Source organism: Opisthorchis viverrini (assembly GCF_000715545.1).
Source record: "Opisthorchis viverrini unplaced genomic scaffold opera_v5_17, whole genome shotgun sequence".
NCBI lineage: Eukaryota > Metazoa > Platyhelminthes > Trematoda > Opisthorchiida > Opisthorchiidae > Opisthorchis > Opisthorchis viverrini.
The window spans coordinates 813196-836427 of NW_008751673.1; the positions used below are offsets into that span (position 1 = coordinate 813196).

Consider the following 23232-nt stretch of genomic DNA (forward strand, 5'->3'; position numbering starts at 1 on the left):
GGTCGAACAGTTGAAAAACCACATATACCATAGTATCTCACACCATCAGGAGCCTAGGCGTAGCACACAACGTTCACAAAATCCCTATTACTAACGTTTGCTTTGCCTTTACTGTCCAAGGTTTGCCCTGCATTTTTATACGAGAGTCTCTCTCATAAGACAACCATGAAAAAAATTCACGGCGACAAATAATCTGTGGTAACTGAAATGTTTTTTTTTGTATAACAGAACCACGTGCTAAGAGTGAACCCTAGTTGTGACACATCCGGTTTGTAGCGCTCTTACGCGAAAACTGTCAGCTAAATAGGGTGTTCACTTTGGACCTAAGACACTACTCATTAGGTTGCTGAAAAACCTTTGACAGCCTACAACCGGGTTTGCCCTTAATCAGGTAGACACAGTTCTGGAGTTATCGTCAAATTTATGTTCATCTTGATTCGATAACTGCTCTCAGTCGCACACAAATTTTGTTTTGACAGGAGGTTCGAATAGACGCAATTGAATCTCTAGTTTGTGGTGAGTCCCAAGAAGGGGCAAACCGACCGTGGGTTGTCGAAGGGTTACGAGTAAGGTATTACGTCTAAACCAACAACGTTTTTTGCGATATCTCGAATATGGGATGGTCTGTGCAGCATATTCACCTGAAGTGAGAGATTTACTTCAATTCAGCTGAGTCTCCTGTCAAAATCGAACTCGTCTGCGAATTTGTCGAGAAGTGTTAACTTGTTTGGCGGAATACACTATTCGTAGGATTTCTGAGAGCTTAGTCAACCTTGGAATCACAACCAATTTCGAGTTCGCTGTCCAAGCAGGTGAAACATATTCCGTCAGCATGACCCGATTTAATGCACCGAAGACAGCGTGTGGTGCGTTGGCGGACGTGTTCCGTCCGGCCGTTTACTGCATTTGACACCGGCTGGCGGTGGTGCGCAGGACAACCAATCCCTGTCGACGCGCTGCGCAGCCAGGGCAGGCAAACAATCGATTTTGACATGAAAGCTATTCGACCTTCCTAGTATCTGTCTATCGCACGATCATTTGCTTCCTGATATTGTGGAAACTTCCCGTTTGGTCGGATTTCCCTGAGCAGTTGGGACAACAAAACTACGTACTATCAGACCATGTGGGAAAAACGTATTCAAAATCTATTGCTTGGTGTTCTAATTCTCTGTAATATTTCAATATGCACCTCCGAATACTATAGTGCAATAACCGAACTCAACCGAGCCTACGAAGTTGGGAGACAATTGGCCTCGGATTTAGATACATATCTTGAATTGGAAGAAGCGCGCTTAAGCCGTATCCGGCGTGTGGCTAAACGGTTGTCTACCCAAGGTCTCGATCCCCAGTTGGCCACAACGCCTGAGGATTTCTTTGGAAATCCTGTGCATGCATACTTGACAGTCAAACGGCTTGCAGTGAACTGGAAAGCAGATCTGTTAGCATTGCTTGATGGCTATTCTGAACAGGAGCAGAATGAAGATACAGGATCTGAAAGCGTTTCAACCCAAGGTATGTCACTTGCAGCCGACAGGCAACAATTGACAGAACTGCGTGCACGTGTGGAACAATCGGCAAACCTGCTACCGGGTCACAATGATGTCACCGGAGCTGCGGACGCCCTGTTATTGCTGCAAAGCACGTATCGACTACGCGCAGAGGATATCGCAAACGGGAAGTTAACAGCAGACTTGACATGTCCAAAACTGACAGGTTCGTTTCGTTGTGTTCCATTTCGTTTGTTGTATGTTTCGTCCATCGTAACAGATGAGTGCGGATGACAGTATTTGACAAATCCGTCCAATTTGGGCTCAGGTAGAACGTCAGGTTGGTTTTAACAAGAACGTGGGAGAATTTCGTTTCAGGCATATGAGAACACTGGTCGTAATCTGCACCATTTTCCGGCCTATTTCGCAATATTTACAGCGGCGCCATCCCGCTTTCGACACACCATACACCATTTCTCGACGCCATTACTAAGCAGCTTCAGGTAACTGGTACTTGCAAACAGAACGAAAAACGCTGACAAATGGGCTCTGTTTCATTACAAAGCGCAGTCCAGCAAGTTTTAAATGTGCTCGAAACCTAAAGCTGATAATGCCACTGGTTTGATTCCCAAACTTTTCGTTTTTGCGGAGATGGAATGAAAATAAGGGCCATTCGTCGTTGACTAAAAGGTCTAAACTGACAAATCACTGCAATCAAACCAAACTGATCTGAAAATGAGTGTATATCTCGAAAAACAGTCCAATTCGGGTTCAAGTAGTACATAAGTTTGACGGAAACTCGAGGACTGCGCCTACCTGATGAGCCCCAAAGAAGGGCGAAACCGGTTGTGGGCTGTCGAAGAGTTTTCAGCAACTTGTGAGTAGTATCCTTCATGTGGTGACTAGTTTCTTAGACCATAATGTTCATAGACTGGTTAAAAGTTCCACGTCAGTTAACTACGAACACATGTTCTCGGTGTTTCTGTGGCGTGCTTCAATAGCGATGTCCATCTGAATAGAGATTCATGAGTTCAAGCAGCTACTCACCCTTTTTCATGATTCCTGTGTGGATTTGAGTTATTTTCACTTGAGTTTCAACACTCTCTAGCTTTTTTTCCAGGATATTATCATGCTCTGGTGCACTACCTTTTACAATAGATTTTCTCAAGTTTGCATCCAATACACGATTCAGTTTTCCATACACTTCCTGCCAGATGTCTGAATACCACTCAATTTGCCTTGCTAAATCTTTCCAATGGAAAATCATGGTGAATAGAAAGAACGACGGATTTAGTCAGTTGGTTCGGTTCCTTTTTGTTTTCCGATATTGACACTAGGGAACAATTGACTAAAAGTAGTGGGTAGGATCAAATGAGTCGGTTGTAGAAATCCCTGAAAACGGTACCCGGAACTCCAAATCGTAACAGTCATCCGATTACGCGGTTCTGACCTTCAACTATCCAAAATAGACATGTCTTCAGGAAACCACACTATTCGGTTCACGGGTAATCATTCGGTTAGGTCAGAGACAGAGCAGTTTGTCGCGTGACACTCAACACTTTTCTTCAATTGTTGCTCCGGTACTGGGCTCGGCAGACCTACCACTGATTTGGTACAGGTTTATACCAGGCCGTTATTTTGGACGGTTTTGATTGTGCCTTGTGGCCGAACAATATGTAAGCATTAGTGTATACTAGTGTGTGCTAAGCTAATGTACCTTGGTAGATCAATGGTTCTCGACAGGGGTGGTGTTCCACACGATGGAAGATTTCAAAGGCTCGAATGGTCGATCAGGGTCTAAGATTTGGAAGATTATGATTGGCGGAACACGGGACTTCACAAGAACGGTCTGAGGTTGGGCTCTTTGACACACTGCATTATACTACATCTTCTGTTGTTCACTGACCGTCAGTTATCGATGGTAATCTTGTGACCAGGACGCGTGTTCTGAACATCTCAACTCTTTGTGACGTTTCCATCGACACAAACTCGGCGAATGGTCGAATGGTAGGTGAGAATGGTCCTACCAACATGCAGTCGACAAGCTTCGAAAATTGTCACGCATTCTCACTTGATAAGAAGTTAGGTTGTATTGCTGACATATTGCGTTTGTCATACGTCAGAGGTTGATCTTGCCAGTTTTTTTATTTTGGTTTGCACGCCAAGTCGCCGTTGTCAGCCGTTCAACCTAATTTTTGTGCTTACAATGAAATTGGTTGAAGCTCGCCTCAATTTCCATTCTTGCGACCAATCATATTGTGATATGTACCATACTAAATACTGAGCTTTCGTAGCTTCAAAATAAGGGGAACTTATTTCATGTGGTCCTTGTCCCAAAATTGTGTGCTTTTTAGACGAAATGATGCTACCTGGGGAACTAATCACATTACCCAAGATCTGAGCAGTTTGAGACGTGATAGTTCAGGTGCGTCCAGCGTGAGTTAGTGGTACGCTGGCAGCAGGGCGTCCTCACATTTCCAATTTTCAAAGATCATCTCCCGGCATGACATGCATTACTGATGAGCTCGGATGGAGCAAAACTCAATAAAACGTTGTAACTTGAATACAAATTCAACAGATTCTGTATCCACCCATATGAAGCCGAACTCTATCATAATATTTTAGTGACTGGTGGTACCTCGATTAGTAGTACCTTCATTGGTCTTGCCCGGGGTCAAAAACTGAGAGCTGGAATCCTACTTTGCTGGGTTGCGAACCGAGAGCTCATGTCAATATTGGCAAATGATCATAGCCTACAACGAAAACTTGCAGAAGGACCTGCTGTAAGTGTAATAGTGATACTACTGATGGGTAGGCATGCGAGTAGTATGTTCTGTTCCCGTAAATCCGCTTTACTTCTCTTGAAAAGGGAGATCTGTTGTGAATTTGGGGAGTCGCTCTTTAGCATTTGCTTGGATTTGAGCAATGAATGATTGGAGTCGATGAAATGAATAGAAAGTTCAAGAAGACGCGTTTAGGAGAAGATGGATGTTCAGTTTTTGTAAATAAGATGCAAATGAGAGTTTTGCTTCCCTGTCCAATAGTCTGTAACCGGTCATTTGGCATTTTCTAATAAATAACTCCGCAGCAAAGGCCCTCTTTTTTCATAGGTAGTGATTACATCAGTCTGTGTGCCGTGTTTTCTTTGCAATCATAACATTACAACAGAAAAAGTGCAACAATTAAGAAATCACTCGCAATACTGCTCTCCGAGCAGTGGCGCAGGTGATGGAAGCTCCAATTACCGGTGGTTTATAAACGGCTGAAACTTTTTTTATTCAATTCTCATCGTGCTAACTCAACAGCCGCCCAGTGCGTACACCTTGGACAACAAGCTTACGAGGCACACGACTTTTTCCGTGCAGAAGAGTGGTTCCGTGTTGCCTACAATCGTTTATGGGAGGAACTCCATCGAAGTGATACACATTTTGCGATGGGTGAAGACGGGAATCTCCGCGGGAAACGATCATCTTCTCCGGAGGACAAGGAAAATTTTGACTTCTCAATTCCAGATGAGGCCCGACCAACTTCTGTTCAGATTCTCGAGCATTTGGCCTACGCTCTGGGAAGGGTAAGTTGAAACTGTTATTAGGTTTCCTACTCTGGATGGGTAGATTTCAAAAGTCAAAGATTTAAAAGCTACACAGGATTTGTTGTTCCCATCTTTGAAATAAAAAAAATAGTATATTAGTTGAAACTCAATGCTTGAAAGTATACCGAAACAGTAAAAACTTGGTTGTATTTAACTCATTTTTGATAGGTTAGAAAATTCATTTATCTGGTAAAACGGATTAAACTTTTTGCAGCGCAAGTGAACGAATGAGAATCTTTTCACCAAAACAGTATTTACCACATCCGAAAGCCGAATGAGGTGCTACTCATGAGGAACCTTTCAAATCGGGTAACCCAAAACTCACGGGACAATTTTGACGGGGTGGAATTTACCTCACGATGGTCTACTTGCAGCGCAACAAAACTGAGGAAACACGCATAGTTACTGCCGAAGTAACGCATTTTCCTCTTGGCAGGAAATAGCCACTTAGACAAGTCATTTGTACTTCATTTGGATTTACTCATTGGCTCAAGTGCAAAACGGCCAATGTCATAAGAACTGCGTTCGCGGGTTCTCCTTGGCTAGAGTTAACTTGGCTTGATGGATAGTCCAACCAAGGGTGAATGAACAGTTGGAATGAAGGTTAGAGATTATGGGACTGAAATTTAGAATGAAGGGACGCGTGATGACTCGATGTTACTCGAGTCAAAATTAACCAAGAATGCTTCCCCTCTGTCACCTTGAGGTAGCTCAATAATGAAGGTGCAAACTCGTTTTGGAAAAAAAGGTTCGCGGTTCGAACCCAACCCCAACACCTCGACTGTTTTTGTCAAGGCTTGGTCAACTTGACGGCTTCATAACCCTTGTACACAACCACCAACCAACCGCTACGCACTACTACGTTCCACAATAACGCACTGATGATGTCACCTCGATTGGTGATGAAACGTTTGCAATCAAATTGCCCAGCTCAGCGAACAAGCCAACGACCACCATCTACGATACCTGAGCTACTAACATTTTCCTCCATAGAATACTTGCATATTTTCAGTGCCGCCTCCGAAGTGGGTTATGGTGCGTTTGGGCATTGTCGCTGGTGCCTCGAACCCGAGAAATTCACATGCATGCTGATATACGCCAAGTCTAGAATGACACCTTTGAAATCTGTAACAGTGCCGAGGGTTGAGCGGAATGCCGCGCGACTAGCCGCAAGGGTGTCGGATCTACTGCGGAAAGAACAGGATTTGCGTTCACAAGGGCAACCTACTGGACGGATTCAACCATAGTGCTTCGCAATATAGGAACACTGCCACTCGCTACAGTACCTCCGTGGCAAACAGAATCTCTACGATTCATCAGTTGTTGTCACCCGGTGATTGGTATCACGTAATGAGTGAGGATAATCCGGCAGACTTAGCCTCTAGAGGAGTAAGTTCTCTGACTGCCCTTCGATATTGGTTCAAAGAGCCGGCCTTCGTGGAAGCGTCCGAGGCCCAGTGGCCACACTACGAACCAAATTTCATACCAGAAGGAATAGAATTGAAGACGAAACGTGCTTCGGTTAACGTGACCGCTGCTTCGGAACCAACTGGGTTGCATCTTTTAATGGGAAGTTGTTCCGATTGGTTTAAACTTCTACAATCTGTGTTATGGTTGACAAGGTTTAAAACATACCTGGGAATGATGGCAAGCGGCTCAACTGAATCCTCACTGAACACTGGAGGACTGAAACTCACAGAAGTGAGGCAAGCTAAGCGTGATATTATTCGCATGGTTCAGAAGACAGTATACACAGCAATCATGCTGAAATTCGAACGCGCCGGTAGGGTTGACGAACGAAGCGTACGCAACCACAAACTAATACGCTTATTCCTGATATTGATAGATGGTTTGCTATGTGTAGGAGGTAGGTTTGATAACCTTTTGTGGTCGCATGTTGCAAAACATCCTATCATACTACCCCCGAAGAATAACGTCACCAGGTTGATAGTTTGGAACGCACACGTGCTGGATGGGCATTGTGAACTGTCGCATACGTTAGCCGAACTGCGGCAAAGATATTGGATCGTTCAGGGAGTATCGATGACTAAGCGGTGCTCCATAGTTGCTGGACGTGTCGAAGAAACCTTACAGTTAGCCATACGCACTGCAACAAGTGGCCGTCATTGAGAACTTTTCTGATTTTTTGCATGGTTTTTACTTTTTCTTACACAACTTCAAGGCACTATAGAGTCGTGGGTGCCGAACAGTTCTTGTTACTTCGCTTGGCAGAGCGAACTGCCACGTAGAGTGATTTCTGTTACAAACACCAGTTTTTCCAGACAGTTAGTTCAGTGTAAAAAGGAATTCTGTCTACAAGTTTGTCATGGATCATGTTCATCATTCATCGCGCTCCATTACGCTTTACATATCTCTATCCAACCCTAGCAAGGAAGATATGCCGAAGCTTTGAATGTGACCAGACTGATTCTCGAGGAAGGTGAGCACTCCTGTTCTTCTCGTTATTCTTTGTTATCACGAGATCAAGGCTGTTGAATAGGGTCACAGATTCCCCCTAGTTTCGAAACGCTTGAAAACCTCCACCCACAGACTTGTTTCACTGAATGTTGCTAACAAAGATGTGCGTTTTAGGTGCAAACAATTTGAGGCAATCATTTGCTACGTAATTTTACCAAGCGTCATGAAAACGCCGACTGTTATAACCGGGGGATGAGCCAATGCCGTAGTGGCTTGGTTGAAATCACACATAGGTCGCGAAATCGAGTCCTGCTCGTTATGAAAGCCTACACTATAATTCGTCAGAAATCTAGTCATCATCACCTACTTGGTGTTCCCGAAGTTTTTGATGTACTACTTTGTCGAAACAACATCGCTGATCCTATTGTTGGACCAAAATAAATCTGTGTGAGCCTGTACTCAATTTGGAAGACGGGATGAAACGTTTCTTTCCCTGCCACTTTATTTGAATACGAATTGTGGTTTACTGGTTGTTTCAGTCCCTCTAAAACTATTTCAAAATGAACACCGTTTTGCGCGTTTGATACGAACGTAGATACATGATTCAACAGTTTGCTTTTCTTGATATTCATCCCTCTACCTGTCCCATTAATCGTTCAGTACAAGGCACCGTGGTCTTTCCTCTGTTCCGAACATAGAAAGGCAGTTTCATTTAGGAGGGAAAACAAATAATCGATCATCGTATTTTCGTCTTCTCTGAAAAATATCCAGACTTGGCTCTTTATAGTGCTCATATGTTCTGTCTCAACCCTTGAGGAACATAGCTTCGAGAATTCACACCAGCTCTTATTACTGGGCTGATGAGAGGGCAGTCAGATTGTCTCAGCTTAGATGGATGATTTTTCCGTCTACCGCAAGTTCGCAGTCGCACAAATATTGGTAAACCTCGTATAACTACTGGTATAACAGTGGATACTACTGATGAGGCATGCGAGTAGTATGTTTTCTCGTAAATCCGCTTCGCGACTTTTGAAAAGTGAAATCTATTACGGATTTGTGGGGTCACTTTGTAGCATTTGCTTGCAACTGAGTAACAGTCAATGATTATCCAGGAAAGTTCAGGAGGACGCGGTCAAGGAGAAGATGGATATTCAGTTTTTGTAAATAGGATGCATAAGGGGGGTTGGCTTCCCTGTCCAATAGTCTGTAACTACTCAGTTGGCGTTTCCTAGTAAACAACTCTGCAGCAAAAGCCTTCTTCTATTTACTGGCAGCTAGGTGTGATTCATCCCGAAGCGATAGGAGCAGTCCACCTACATGAGCTCGGTCGGCCTTATATAGGAGCTCATTGTGAACCTTTTGTTCAACTCCTCAAGAAGGCCGACAGGTCCGATTTTATTCTTGTTTTGTCTTCACATCAGGTAGGCCAGATCAACCACCCTGGTTGGTCACCTTTTTCACACTCAACAGTGTCTTAGGGGTCTGTCACTGCAGATGTTAAATGCAAATTGGGATGATTAGGCTTGTGGCTTCAGCACTCGTTTGTCGCAAACCCAAAAGAGCATAGCCCTGAGTTATTGTTGTTGATGGTAAACCCTGTTCATTTTCACACCACATTCTAAAATTTCCAGTACGTAGGGACATAAGTAAATGGCCCGGTTAGAAGAAAATTGTCCCGGTGCAAGTTGAGAAGTGGACAACCTCATTCTTACAGAGAAGATAGTTGTGCTTCAAAGGAACGCTGTTTGGCGATTGAAATGCACTTTCAAACGGTTACATCGGTAACGAAAACGGTTCAACGAAATGACACTGTAAAATATCACCTAGAAAAGTGGCATTGTCACGCAGGAAAGGAAGCATGAATGTTGATTGGCGATTTACTATCAGGGTCCAGAGACAGAATACACTGCAGGCGTTAGGATAAGAACTGGGTGGCCGTGTCATGGGCATACTGGAGTAAACTGCGTGCGACTGCGTTGGTCTGGTCCTTGGGCTTGTAACTCGATGGCGTGTCACATCATGGTTTTGCGTTCGGCAGGTGGTAGATATCGTACTGTGGTGAATATGGACAACCGCTCCCAATCCAACATTTTTTTTAATTTCACGTCTAGAGTTACGACCGGCAGTTTTGATTAGAATCAAGCCAGAGTGACCATTTCGGCGTATTACCTCGGCTCTGATTTAGTGTTTAACGGGATCCTGGTGTATGTGTTTTCACCACCATGTCGGTCACTAGCTTTCAAGATATATGTTTTAGGGACCACATATGGTTCTGTCACACTCTGTTGCATTTTCCAAACCAAATAACACCTGTTGTTTGTTTTGAAAAGCATCCAGTTCATGATAAGGTGTACACAAACGAAATAATTGAGGCGATTGCTAAGTTTTTATAGTCCGAGCTTTACAAATACATCCTGTGCAAACCCACGGGATTAGAATGAAGACATTTCAGTAGTTATAGCTCACTGGCTAATTCTATCTTTGAATTTCGAAAAAAGTGTGAACTTGACGAATGAAAGATTGAACAAAGTCCATCCTCCGGCTGTTAGCAATTCCATTCTGGTCACAGTAGCGGATAGATTTCCGGGCAGTACAGTTCACATTGGAGGCAAGCTTAACGCACACTCAGACCGTTCAAAGAGACTCTTCTTTTCGAAAAAGATTTGTGACAATCGGTAGATTTATTGTCACGAATCATTTTCGAAAACGATGACTACTCAATTGGTTCCAAGTATTTTTCATTTGATTGAACAGGCTCTTCTTTTTTTCTAGATCCTGAACATGAACAGAGCTTGAGCAACGAAGAATTCTACCAGACACAAATTCAGAAAGGAGAAGGGATTATTGGTCCAGCGCCTCCTCCTGAGAGTGAGTTACCAGCGCACTTTGTGGGCATCGGTGCATCTTCTGAGCCAAATGGTAGCACGTTTCAGACGAATAAAATTCATGAGCTGGGCTTTGTAGCCTGTATCGTTTTGTTGTAAGGTGGTCTAGGAAAAAAGGCAGATTAATCATATAGGGACAGGACCATTTTATTGCTTTCAGAAATTGGTCAGAATACTGTCACGAAAAGACAGGACCTTACCGTGGTGTGGCGGCTTGTGTACCTCGGCGACCCATTGAGCCATACTGGGTGGTGTCCGCGCGAAACTCGCAGAGTCTCTCGTACCAGGTTGGTCCATCGGTAGAGGTCTGACGAACACAGTCTCCTGGCCCTCCAACAAACTATGAAAGCCTATCACTTGAGTTAGTGGTCGATACCAGATCACGTGTTACGAATCTAGGCCGATAGGATATTCCTTTATTCTGTATAACCACGAGATGGCCACATTGCTGGTCAGCCATCTTTATTGTGGAAGTAGAATGTTAAAATTCCATTTAGCCGCTCTACTAGGACTGCAAGAAGACAGAGTGCGAGGTGCTAACATTTCATTTAGTTTTATCGCTTGCGGATGCAAAACATGAAAATTTGTAGGACAAATTTATCTCAGTTCACAACAAAGGAAATGCATGACATGTACTACAGGGGATAAAAGTACAATTTAGTCTAACTGAACGTGGGTTCTCGGATTCGAGTCTCGGTCGATTTTTTTAGACTAAACGACTAAACAACCATATTTTGTGGCAAAGTAGTTCAGCAATGTTTTGGATCGTTGCTTGAGGATATCCACGAATGGAATTCCAAAACCTCGATTCTCATTCTCATTTAAACTAATGCACAGACGCAGAGCAGATTTTGCTGTTTTTAACCTCCACGAGTGTCTTAACGTACTCAGCAACGAGAACGCGAAGTTCGAGTTTGAATAAGCGAAAATGGTGTTCATATTTTGATAAGTGTCTTCTCGAAGTGACTAGTTTTCATCCGGATTATGTGAATACAAAAAAGTTTTTTCTCTTCTGTAGTTGCCGTTAGATTAAGCTACACACCTACCACACTTACTGGTATTTCCCTGGCGACTTAATACTATCATGTTTGATCATGATTCGCATCGTTCGTTGGGTGGTGAAACCCGCTGAATAGTCGAAAAATGTTAGAAGGCAATGGATCCGTAGAGTGATGTGCTGTAGATCAGGTAAGTAACACAAAACATGGGAATATAGAAAATGATTGGCAGTCCAAATGTAGCCTATTGACAGTGAAGAACATGTCATGTCGAACAGGCTTGTGTCATCTTCCATATAATCCCCTTTTTGGTGGACTGTTCCCCATTCGCAGCCGTACTCAGTCGGCCTCGGTTTTTGCTATAACGCTGTGGTTTCTGTGTACACAGCCCACCAGTAGCACTGTACGGCCGAACGGATGCGGGTTGTAACACTCCTAACGAGGATTATCTTGCCACTCAGTTGAATAATCGTCTTGTTTTCTAGCCTTCGATCAAATGCAAGGACGTCGAAGGATTTCTGATAGTAACAACTTTTCTAACAACACGGGATTGAGGGTTTTCCAACAGATGGAGCATTCGAGATCATCAGTCAATATTTCCACAGTTAGTTTTGTCGTTCTAGTAAAACATTTTAGTCTCACCTTCCAAGCTAACTCGATTTGTTTAGGTAAACAGCAGGTCGTGCCTGCTGTAATGTTGGCAAAAGTAGATGGGGGATCGAAATTTTCAGCCCTACCCAAAATTCCTCCGAGTTATCCAGTTTAACCTAAAGATGGTCGAATTCCAGTGGTTTTATTGCTGATTCACCTAGATGCGCATTTCGGACGACATGTGGGGAATGTCGAGGCGCCACTGTGTCATGAACGAAGCTGATTGGCCATTGGGCAAGGTTATCAAGATCAATTATGCAGAACTACATTTGAGCGCCCACCCACGGAAAATGTTCAGTAGCAATAAGCATCAAGGTCAAGTAAAGACACCCATAGACGATTTGAGGCATTGACGCATTGGGTGTTTCAAAAGTGTGACAAGAGCCACTAGTGATAAGAAGGGACAGGGGTAACGAATCTGGCTATGAACAAAGCTGTCTTTCAAAGCGACCAATAAAGTCGTTTTCGGGTTTACGTCAGTTTTATAGGGTCGGCCTATAGCTGCATGGCGATCAAGGGACGCTTTGAAACCGAAAAGCTTATGCTGGCTTATTATTCCTCTTTAGAACTCTCGAAATTGGATGAGGAGACTGAAATTTATCAAGCCTTGTGTAGAGGAGAGCAAATATTCCCACCTCCGCCTGATGACCAAGTTTACTGCCGCTACTATGTCCCCCATCCCTACTATAAAATCGGTCCTGTCAAGGAAGAGGTCCTTTACCCGGATCCTCGAATTGTCATGTGGTATGATGTGATCCATCCATCGGAGGTTGAGCGAATCCAAGAGCTGGCTGTACCACGGGTAAGTAGTATTACCTACTAACTATATTTTAATTCATCAGCTGGTGTGGTGAATATAGGGATCACCATGTTTTCGTAAAGGAAACCACTCACAAAGTTGCTGAAAACTGTTTGACAGCCCACGACCGGTTTCGCCCTTCTTCGGGCTCATCAAGTGGGCGCATTCCCCGAGTTTCCGTCACCCTTATTTTCTACTTGAACCCAAATTGGACAGTTTTTCGAGGAATACACTCATTTGCAAATCAATTTGGTTTTCACGAGAGACTCGATTGAATCTCTCGTTTAAGCTATTTCCTTGAAATGAGAATCTCTTATCCTTGACATTAGAATGACCGCTGCAACCAACTTGGAACGCATGCCCGGGCAGAAACCTCTACTCCGCAGAATTCGAATTGACCAATATATTTGTCAACAACTGATGAACAATAAGGAAGCCATATGGCAAACCGGACAAATCTCCCATCACAGTTTTAAGACAAACAGAGCAAAAAACATACAGATTCGATGATACTAGTTTAGTGATAAAGTAATGGGCACTGAAAATCAAGCAATACTTAAAGGTGGGGACAGATATCAAACCATGGAGGAGTTTTCAGGAGTTTCAATGGTTTTCAGCAACCTTATGAGTAGTACATTACAAATATATATGTATCGTGATATCTCAAATATCGGTGCGACCATGGGGTGACCTAGTGCAGCACATTCAGTTGCTTGGAAACATCGAAACCGAGAGATTCAGCTGGGTTCCAGGTGAGTCTCTCGCAAAGCCAAATTTGTTTGCAAATTTATCCTGTTTGATTTGCACTGGTTTACGTGCTTATCCGAACCGATGGAAGAGAGATTTCGCCTGCTTTAATGGGAAGGTATGCCGAAATGTATTGGGCAAACATGACGACAGTAGGATTTGGCAGATTGAGCTAGACCATAATTAAGTTTTGGACGTGAAACTACCAGCGTATTCGCAACCAAATTGGTGCCCATGATGGTTCCAACTTGTGGACCTTTGCAGCAGTGTAGCATCAAGTATGGTGAACAGTTTGATCGTCCAAGTCAGTCCTCAAAAGGGCCGTTAACTGCTGGAATGATGTAACTCTGAAGAAAAATGGGCTTGAAAATATACGACCGAAAAAGTTCAAAAATCAAACTAAGTTGGCAACAAGTGCCAGAATAAGACAGTGAAGTAGACCTCCTGATCAGCGTAGTGTGGGAGTGGCTGATCGTAAAGGCCTTTCCTGAAAAAAACTCTTGAGGTATGTTTTCGAGCATTCGTTACCATCCGGGATGGAGCTAGAAAAATGCACCAATAATAGATTAGAACGGATCCATTGGAGAAAAAATTAAACGGTGGGCAGGTAGGGCTAAATTCCTTCAAGGTATATTTGCATTCCGAGACATAGAAAAAGATAGATAAAGCGGACTTCGAACTAAGAAATTTTTTTGCTAAGCAACACATCTGATTTCTGAACACCGTGCTTCCTTGAATTTTCAACGGAATGATCGCCACGGTTGACTTATACTACTGCCGAACGGCGAGTAGCACGAGCTTTCACCCGTTCTGTACTTGCTCATTGCGTCCACTGCTCAAGCGGGCACTGTATGAGACAGGGTCAACGAAGAGATCGGTGTAAACAAAAAAAGAATGGAAAGTTATACAAGGGACTACATAACTGTCAGTCATTTGGGGCACTGCGCTAAACCCCACTTCTCGGAGCGAAAGAGCCTACTTTTCATATAAAAAGCATCTAATCACACGGTTGGTAGTCATTTGAACGCATTGTAATCTATGCCTCGTTTTGCACTGTGGGTGAAATTCGGTTCATTTTCGGTTCCCTGTATAAGCCAGTGGCCTGTAGGTTTTTTCAAACAAAGAAACTAGTGGCCTGTGGTTTTTTCCAAACAAGAAACTGCAAAATGCTCTGCCGACATAAAATAGGACACTCCCAAGCGTTTGAGGTAGATTTCTGCTCTTACTCGGTTGATGGAGTGTTCATGCCACATTTTACACACAAAATGTGTTATCCTTTTAGCTCCGACGAGCAACTGTGAAGAACCCTGTCACTGGGAAACTAGAAAACGCCTATTACAGGACCAGCAAGAGGTAAGGCAGAATTTGTCAAATTATCAGTTCCTCAACAGAACACTTGCATATATGTATCAAGTATTTGCTAGTATGACTCAAGCTAATCCACCCAATTAACATTTTTTCGATCCACCATTTTTGTGTATTTTGAAACTCGAGTGATCCGTTTCTCCAGTAATCTTTAGGTTGGCTGGCTTAAGAGACGGATTTGCCAACTAGCACTGGTTGAACCAAGAAACCAAGTAAATCACACGTAGTTTGTGCGGAATCGAACGTGGTCATCGGGGGAAATATCTGATATCGGAAAAACACAAAAGAATAAGAGCTGTAGACAAGTGTACGGATGCCTGCTAAGAGACACTGAGTGGTTTAGTTATGACGGCATTGGTTCTTTTCAATTGAGACGCATCGGAATCTACTGTTTACTGCTGAAAGTTGCACGAATATATAACACTTCCAGCGTTTTCTAACATCGTTCTCTGGAGACGCCTTTTGCTGTACAGTTTGGTTGGAGACCAATAAGTACAAGGTTAGTCAGTAGCCGCTAATGTCCCCCTGTAAAATGACGATAAACTCGGTCATGTTTTGGTTCGGAATCGCAGCAAAACTTATGTCGCAGTGTTTTATTCAGAACCTCACAGTCCAGGCGTTCCATCTGGCTGTGGATGCCATCTTCCGAAGACGGATTTCAAGGGAACCGAGGGTTTTTATCCGAATTTAAACGTTTATCAATTGAAGGAACCTATTTTTCCCGAAGAACTAAAGTTGAACGTGTTTTCCCTAAGATTGGATGCAGAGTAAAAGTCTTGAAAAGCTTTTTGTGAATAAACTGGCTAGGATTTCAGACGGCTCTCGATTTACACCGTTTGGTTTTCATCTACCCAAGTGCTTGGCTCCATGCTGGGCTTGACGAAGTGACGCACAGACTAAACCGGCGAATTCACGCACTTACTGGATTGGCTATGGAAACTGCAGAAGACCTACAAGTGGGCAACTACGGAATTGGTGGCTATTACGCTCCACACTTTGATTTTGGCCGAGTAAGTCATGATTTTGTTTAAAGTGACCAATAACCCGACTACTTCTTGGGTCAAACAAGTGCTTGAGCAGCGGCGAAGACAGAGCGTTCTTCACCGCTAGGATATTTTATGAAAATCGAAGCCAGAGGAATCATTTAAGTCGCGTTTAGTTCGAAGCAGTTCAACACATAGGTTCATTTCTTTGAAAACCCTGGATCGAATTCCAGGTGGATTTGTTAGAATGTGATATGCGACTTAAGTCGTATTAAAACGTGGATTTTTGTAATTTCAGTTAAGTTTATGAGAATTCCGACAGCTAAATTTCTCTTATCACTACCATATGAGTACTTGCTTATTTCCAGAAACGGGAGAAAGACGCATTCGAAGTTGAAAATGGAAATCGCATCGCCACAATAATTTTTTATGTAAGTGATCTTGAAACCAATATTACATCCCATGCGAACATGTTCACTAGTTCAGATGTGGTAGTTACAAGGTTGCCTAAAATGTTCGACCGCACTCTCCTGGTCTGTCACATATCCGAAGTTCAAATTGCGGTAAGATCTGGGATATGCAGTGGTGATGAGCGCTAGTAACAGCGGAACTGGAGCCCATTGTTTCAAGCTTTGGTGTGGGCCAAACATAACGAATGTCTCGAGGAAGGACGAAGACTCTTCATAGTTGAATAGGAATACATTGACTATATCCTTCTTTTCCCATGTTCGTCTACTTAAGATGTCTGTTTTGGTTTCTGGTTGGTATGTTCATTAATAAAACAAATATGTCATCCTAAACGATAGAGTGTGCAACGAAATTGTTGAATTTCTAGGGTGAGAACTTCATCTCGGCCAAAATCCCTTGATGAAAATCTGAGAAAGCTCGGGTGGCTGTAGATTGCCATGGGCGATCAAGTATGCTACCTGAAAAATTTGGAAGAAGTTTTCTGAATAGGACGGCGTAGGATACCACCAAAAATTTCCAAACTACTTGGCAATTTGACTCCGTTTTGTTTTCAGTTCAACACACTTCATGTGCATGCTTAATAGGCCGTCCACGTTTTGGCACCGTAAGTACGAAACTCGTAGCCCTCGAATTGTGAAAGTGCTGAAAACGGACGCCCTGTTGGGTCCAGTGCTAAATCAATTTTCGTTAGCTACCCCTTTCCTTGAGAAGCTTTGAGTCGAAGACCAAAATCTAACTTGCCTGGTTGCAACATCTGAGCAACAGTGCGGCTAAGTGTGCTCAAACACGTGAGAACTTTCTTCACAAAGCTTTGGAAAAAAATCTGCGGAAATGTTCCCACATCATTGTTCAAAATTAACGGTTCACTAAAGGACTATCTTCGAAGTGAGTTCGAAAGGGTAGAAGGAGTTTAGGTGCTACAGGATGTTGATTCGTTGTCCAAGTGACCATCACTACACAATGGTTACAGTAAATGAGACTGCTCTACGTTACTGACAGGCATTTGACTTGCCGCTTTGGTGCTGCTTCAATATCACTCATTTGTTTCTTGAAAAATATTGGTTTCGGGGCTTGAAACATCGGACAGCTTCATTGACATGACCAATAGGTACACACGAGCATTTTCATTTTGACATTGCACTATTTTGACGTGGGTTCCCAAAGTACTCGGACCGTAGAGTTCCTGAGGGCCTGTTCAAGTTATGCAGAGCTTGTTCACAATGCCTACCAGTAATGTGAGGCATATTTCAAGGTGGTTCAATCGTTAAGGCGAAATCCGATCGACCGGAAGGCCCGCGGTTGGAACCGAACTCCGACATCTTGACTGTTCCTATCTAGGCTTAGACAATCTGACAGTATCTCAGTCCTCGTGCTTTCTTCATGTGGCACAGCGACTAAACACCGAAAGAGTGTTACGGCTGAACGATTACACTATTAGTTGTAGTCAGATTGTAGTCAGACTCTGTAAGCGTCTACCATGATAAGATAGTGCTGATTGTTAACTGATCCGGCAAAATCAACGTGTGAACGCAACAAAGGGTTAGTTGGTGCAGGCCAAGAAGATAATTCGGTCTTCCGTGGCGATTTTGCAGAACACTGACATTTGGAACAGGATTGCTCAGGTTCTTCTAGTTGTTTGTCCATACCTGGCCAGTATACATGACTGCGCGTCAAGGCATTCATATGGTTGATGCCTGGGTGTCTAAAATAAAACTGTTTTAGTACTCGCGGTTGCAGTGCCCCTCGCGGGGCACATAGACTTGTCCTGTACAAGGAGATGCTCTTTACTTGGACACCGTTCGCTAGTGGCAATCCGTTTGTTCGCTCACCCGATTGGATACTTTGTAAGAAGTAGTCTGGAGGTGCGCTGACTGACGGGATGAACTGCACCAATTTCTATCACGATGAATCTGTAGGGTATTTCATGCGTAAAGTTTATCACGAACATGTGTATGATACAAATCTTGGTGCGTTTCCTTCAAAGTCCGAAAACGGTTTTTTTCATCTCCATATTTCTAAGAAATTGCACACAGGTACTGGTGCACCTCCTACCGATCATCTACCTACGGTGACCGATCTTCAACCGCTATACGCGGTGTAGCCGCCTTAAACGAGCCTTGACAGACGCCCTTATGGTCGAGCCAGAGCGATTTGTGTGAACTGCCTACCAGTGGCAAGGAACAAGTTGTAAACCTTCTCTGTGTATTAACTAATCTTCACTCAATCAAAAAATTCCATTGTAAGTCTAAACACAACAACCAGCTATCCTTTTCGAACTTTTGTTCCAAAATAATTCAGATGATTCAGTGTCATGTTGTGGATACCATAAACCTTTCTGGATGTAACAGTGCCCTTACTGTGCCAGTTTCTGTCCACCTCGGTACAAACTTCACTGGTGCTTGCCTAGTTTCACACAATCGCAATGACTTAAATGAAGGTATCCAGGGCAAGGTGAGTTAGATTCAGAAACGTGTCGTCTAGTTGAAAGTTTGACTAGGTGATTTTGCTCGGAGACATCTAAACGAGTGCGATGGGCGGTAAACAAGTAATCACTACAATTCGGTTCGAACCACTTCACATTAGTGATGGTTCTATTGTGTTCTATTGAAAACCACATTAAGCGGGGCCTCGATTAAACCATGATTAAACATGACGTCGCAACCGATCAGAACTCCAAAGTGAGCTTTGCTCACTACTCATTATATCTTCCAAGTTGACTGCAGGTGCGGCGTAACTTTTGTCTGAAACGGAAGAGCTAAAATGCGTGTCAGAAGACATCCGCCCGAAAACACACGTATCGCTCCGTGATATGGTCACTCGTGAAATTGTCAAGTTACCTATCACTAAAGCCTTGGAAGTGCGTGTAGAAGACATCCGCCCGAAAACACACGTATCGCTCCGTGATATGGTCACTCGTGAAATTGTCAAGTTACCTATCACTAAAGCCTTGGCTACAACCAGACCTGGTACCGTCAATGATGACTCATCATTTCAGTTCGTTCACGAGATTCACTCCATCAAAATGACTAAGATTCCTAGAAGCATTTACGTTTAATCGACCGACGCCACTGCTATACCGTCAATAAGGCTAATTGTGACCAGGGGACTAGGGTGGTTCTATTGTAGAGGGCACTGTAGAATAGCGAAACTCCCAATGTAGGTACTACGATAATTTCTGTGGATGAACCGGAGGTCCGTAAGCAGGGCGATGTATATCACCAGCGCTTACAAAGAAATTAAACACAATGAGAAGCACCTTTGGAAAGACCCTGGACCCGACATTCAACGGCTTACGTGCACTCGCCAGTGTTTCGGTGAGTAAAGCTGGCGACTGTGTGTACGGAGGTTGTAGATATGATACTGTGACGAACGTGTGCGGTTGGACGACGTACCAACTAGTACACATCTCCATGAAGTTTGAATCACATTTAGATGATATGGTCATCAAGAGTGTAGTTTGCTGATAAAGAGCTGAAATCACGAATGTATGTTTCCTGACGAATCCCACATCCGTGCTAAAGTGGGGAAATATTTCGGTGTTTTCACAAATGTGAGATAGCTACCACACACAACTTGCTAGCTGATCAACTGAGATCATTTTGCGCTCAGAAACACACCAGTGATAGGTACAGTGATTTGCACATCAGCTGGATTTTCGCGGGAGAATCTCTCCTGTATGCTATTCTTCGATTGAATGTACTGCATAAAGGCCGCCTCATGTCTCAGTTGGTACGATATTCGAGATATCGTAGTATATTTTCACAAAAGAAACTACTCACAAGGTTGCTGAAAACTCCTCGACAATGATAGCTTAGTTGTTAGAATAAAGATAAGACACGACCTATAGAAACCGTGCACACAAGGTACGCTGCGGACACAACAAAATAGCCCATCGAAACTTGCTAGGATTGGCCATTCATATTCGGAAAATAGTTGCGCAGTTGTGTGGTGACTGCGGTAGTTGAAGCAGTGACGTGAAATAATGGCTAGCATTTTAAGCTACGGCGCTGTTTCGCATTACGTTTACGTCATGTTAGATTTACTCAAGAACATAGTTCTGTAATTTCTCATTTTGCCTAGTTCCCCATTATGAATGTATCGCGGTGGATGAGTGTATGTAGATGGACTGAATTAATCACGAAAATTTGTCCCTGTCGTTGCATCGTTCAAATAGATCGGGCGAAAACACTGTCCTAAAACTGGGACACCAATTTATTCGGAGTGAATAAGCGCCACCTAGTGTGATAGGTTTGACCTCTGGCACCGTTTGAAAATAGTTAGAGGTGAATTCGATAGGGCATGTAAAAGTATGTGAATGAACCAGATAGACAGCTGATCATAAGACGGAGTAATTTTGAGAGTAAAATGTAATCGCTCGTTTCAGAATTTACTTGAACTAGTGAGGATGGGTTGCATGCATCTCTCGGATTACTCCAAACCATTTATCCAGTATGACATATCGTTCTTTGTACATGTCAAACGATGATGGATGTAAATCGATAGAGAATGAATGCCAGTAGACTTCACTCCCCTCATTTACCTGTTTTGTAGACGTCACTCGGTGTTAGCGAATCGGTCAGGCTTTCGTAGATCCATGCTAGCAGAAGTTCAAAATTATTGTTCACCTGGAGCGAGATGGCTCAGTGATTAAGGCGCGAACTTACCGACAGAAGGTCGATGCTTAGGTCCCAACCTCGGCATCTCGACTACTCCTGGCTAGGTTTGGACAACTTGTCAATATCTTAACCTCCTTATTTTCTTCAGGTTGCATGATAGCTCGGTACTCAAGTGGCAGTCAGTCTGCAGCATCGAGGAGAAATCAAGCGTGCATACTGCCTACTAACCTGGCCTAATATCATTCATACAAGTACATCATGTTCCCCTAATTTTATGAAGTCACATGCTGGTTGCGTCATCTCGGAAATTTGACAGGGGAGAGGTGAAACTGGCACCTGTATGTCATGTATGTATGTATGTATGTATGTATGTAAGTATGTATGTATGTATGTATGTATGTAAGTATGTATGTGTATGTATGTATGTATGTATGTATGTATGTATGTATGTATGTATGTATGTATGTATGTATGTATGTATGTATGTATGTATGTATGTATGTATGTATGTATGTATGTATGTATGTATGTATGTATGTATGTATGTATGTATGTATGTATGTATGTATGTATGTTTTAACTGGTTAGTACGCTAAATACTCATCGAGTCTTTCAGAAATGGCACCTTTGCTCACGCGTTCGATTCTGATTAGGCGGCTACTGTGACCGAACTGATAAAAACACTGAAAGAACAAAAGGCACTTTGATTGACATTTTCGGCGGCCCTGTACCGTTGGCGTGCAACTCCGTTAAAAGAAAGGAGCAATTAGATCAACGAAGCTGGAAATTCCCCATTATTCGAGAGGATTTATATTGGAACCTTCTGGTCCATAAAATCGATGGATGAGTTTAACAGTGATTCTGAGAAAGCCGTATAGACGTGGCGCTCCTGGTTGCTGTGATATAGGAAGGGTAACTACAAATGTTTGATCATACACAATTTAGTTTGCCTCTATTTCCAGTGCAATAAACGCTCACTCTGAAAGATAAGCATTGAGACTGTGAGAAAAGATTTTGTATCATGTTAGGCGAAATCTATAAAAGAGATGATCGTTCACCCTGCGAGCTCTTAGCATAAAAAGCCTTTGTCATGCTACTTATATCATTGACGACAATAGGACAAATATCAGGCATGGTACTATGCGTGGTCACAAAACGAACCACGAACACCAGAACCAAGAGTTGTTTGCGCTTGAATCGTCATGGTAATCCATCATTCACCATGAATACGTCTCGTATTTGTCCCACTGGATCGGTAAAATAAACGGAGTTCCTCGCTTGCCGCACTATTTGATCCCCACCAAAGCTTTAGAGAAAAATTATGCTGTCGAAAAATTTGTGTAAGCTTTTTTGTCTGTTTCATATTAAGACAACACAGCTTTCTATCTGGAGTAAGAGTTGAGGGAAGGTACTTTCGGCTTCTAATAGCGGACATTGTAAAAAGCGTGATCCTAATTGAAAGAAAACCAGTGACCTATCTAGGTGACAGTACGACGCTCGTATCGGCTAGTTAATTTGATCTCATTCAGGTGGGAAGTTTGATAGCTCATTCCGATGGCTTGGTTTGTCGCTAATTATCTGTCCGTCGTTCTCGGTGGTCTTCAGTTGGCCAGTTTATATTTTTGTGTGAACTTCTGTTGTTACCTCGTTGCATAGCTCACGGATGTAAAAGCCGGTGGTGCGACCGTGTTCAATCGCCTTGGAGCTTTAGTGAAGCCCGTCCGTGGAGCAGCCGGGTTTTGGTATAACTTGCATCCCAGTGGAGAGGGAGATCTTCGAACGCGACATGTCGCTTGCCCGGTTCTGGTCGGTTCCAAGTGGGTGATGAACGTCTGGTTCCATGAGCGTGGTCAAGAATTTCGTCGCCCGTGTGAACTGACAAGAGGCCCAGTTGAAATTGATGATGGATTCTGAACATCAATGCTTGTGGTACAAATTGGCCACAAAGAATGCGTTCCGGTCAACGATCGGACTTGTGTTTTGGTATTTTGTTACCTGTTTCTCTCTGTCAGAAATGGTTGTTAATGTACTTCATGTATTCTAATGTAAATGTGTTGCGATTCCTAGAGGTGCTGTTGGTTTCAATTATATGCTTTACGTTCTAGGTGATATCTCCAGTTATCATATGACGCATGCACCTTATCTAGTCATTTTCTGAAATTGACTTGGTGTTAAGACATTTGCATTTTTTCATTCTGATTCCAATTGCCTAATGGGGAAAAG

General features: G+C 43.2%; 2 protein-coding genes across 2 annotated transcripts in view; one reads left to right on the forward strand and one right to left on the reverse strand.

The window, feature by feature from the left end:
• T265_01561 (hypothetical protein) overlaps positions 1–23232 on the reverse strand; it is a gene marked incomplete at both ends in the record, with an annotated part of 35009 nt that overhangs the window by 10184 nt on the left and 1593 nt on the right. The gene's annotated exons all lie outside the window — the stretch shown is intronic.
• On the forward strand, positions 1055–23232 carry T265_01562 (hypothetical protein; the record flags this gene model as incomplete). The annotated part of the gene is made up of 9 exons (XM_009165621.1): positions 1055–1713; positions 4793–5058; positions 7468–7519; positions 10270–10365; positions 12598–12833; positions 14860–14930; positions 15799–15952; positions 16294–16356; positions 22666–23232. The coding sequence occupies 9 exons, from the start codon at positions 1122–1124 to the stop codon at positions 22921–22923; spliced, it is 1788 nt and encodes a 595-aa protein (XP_009163885.1).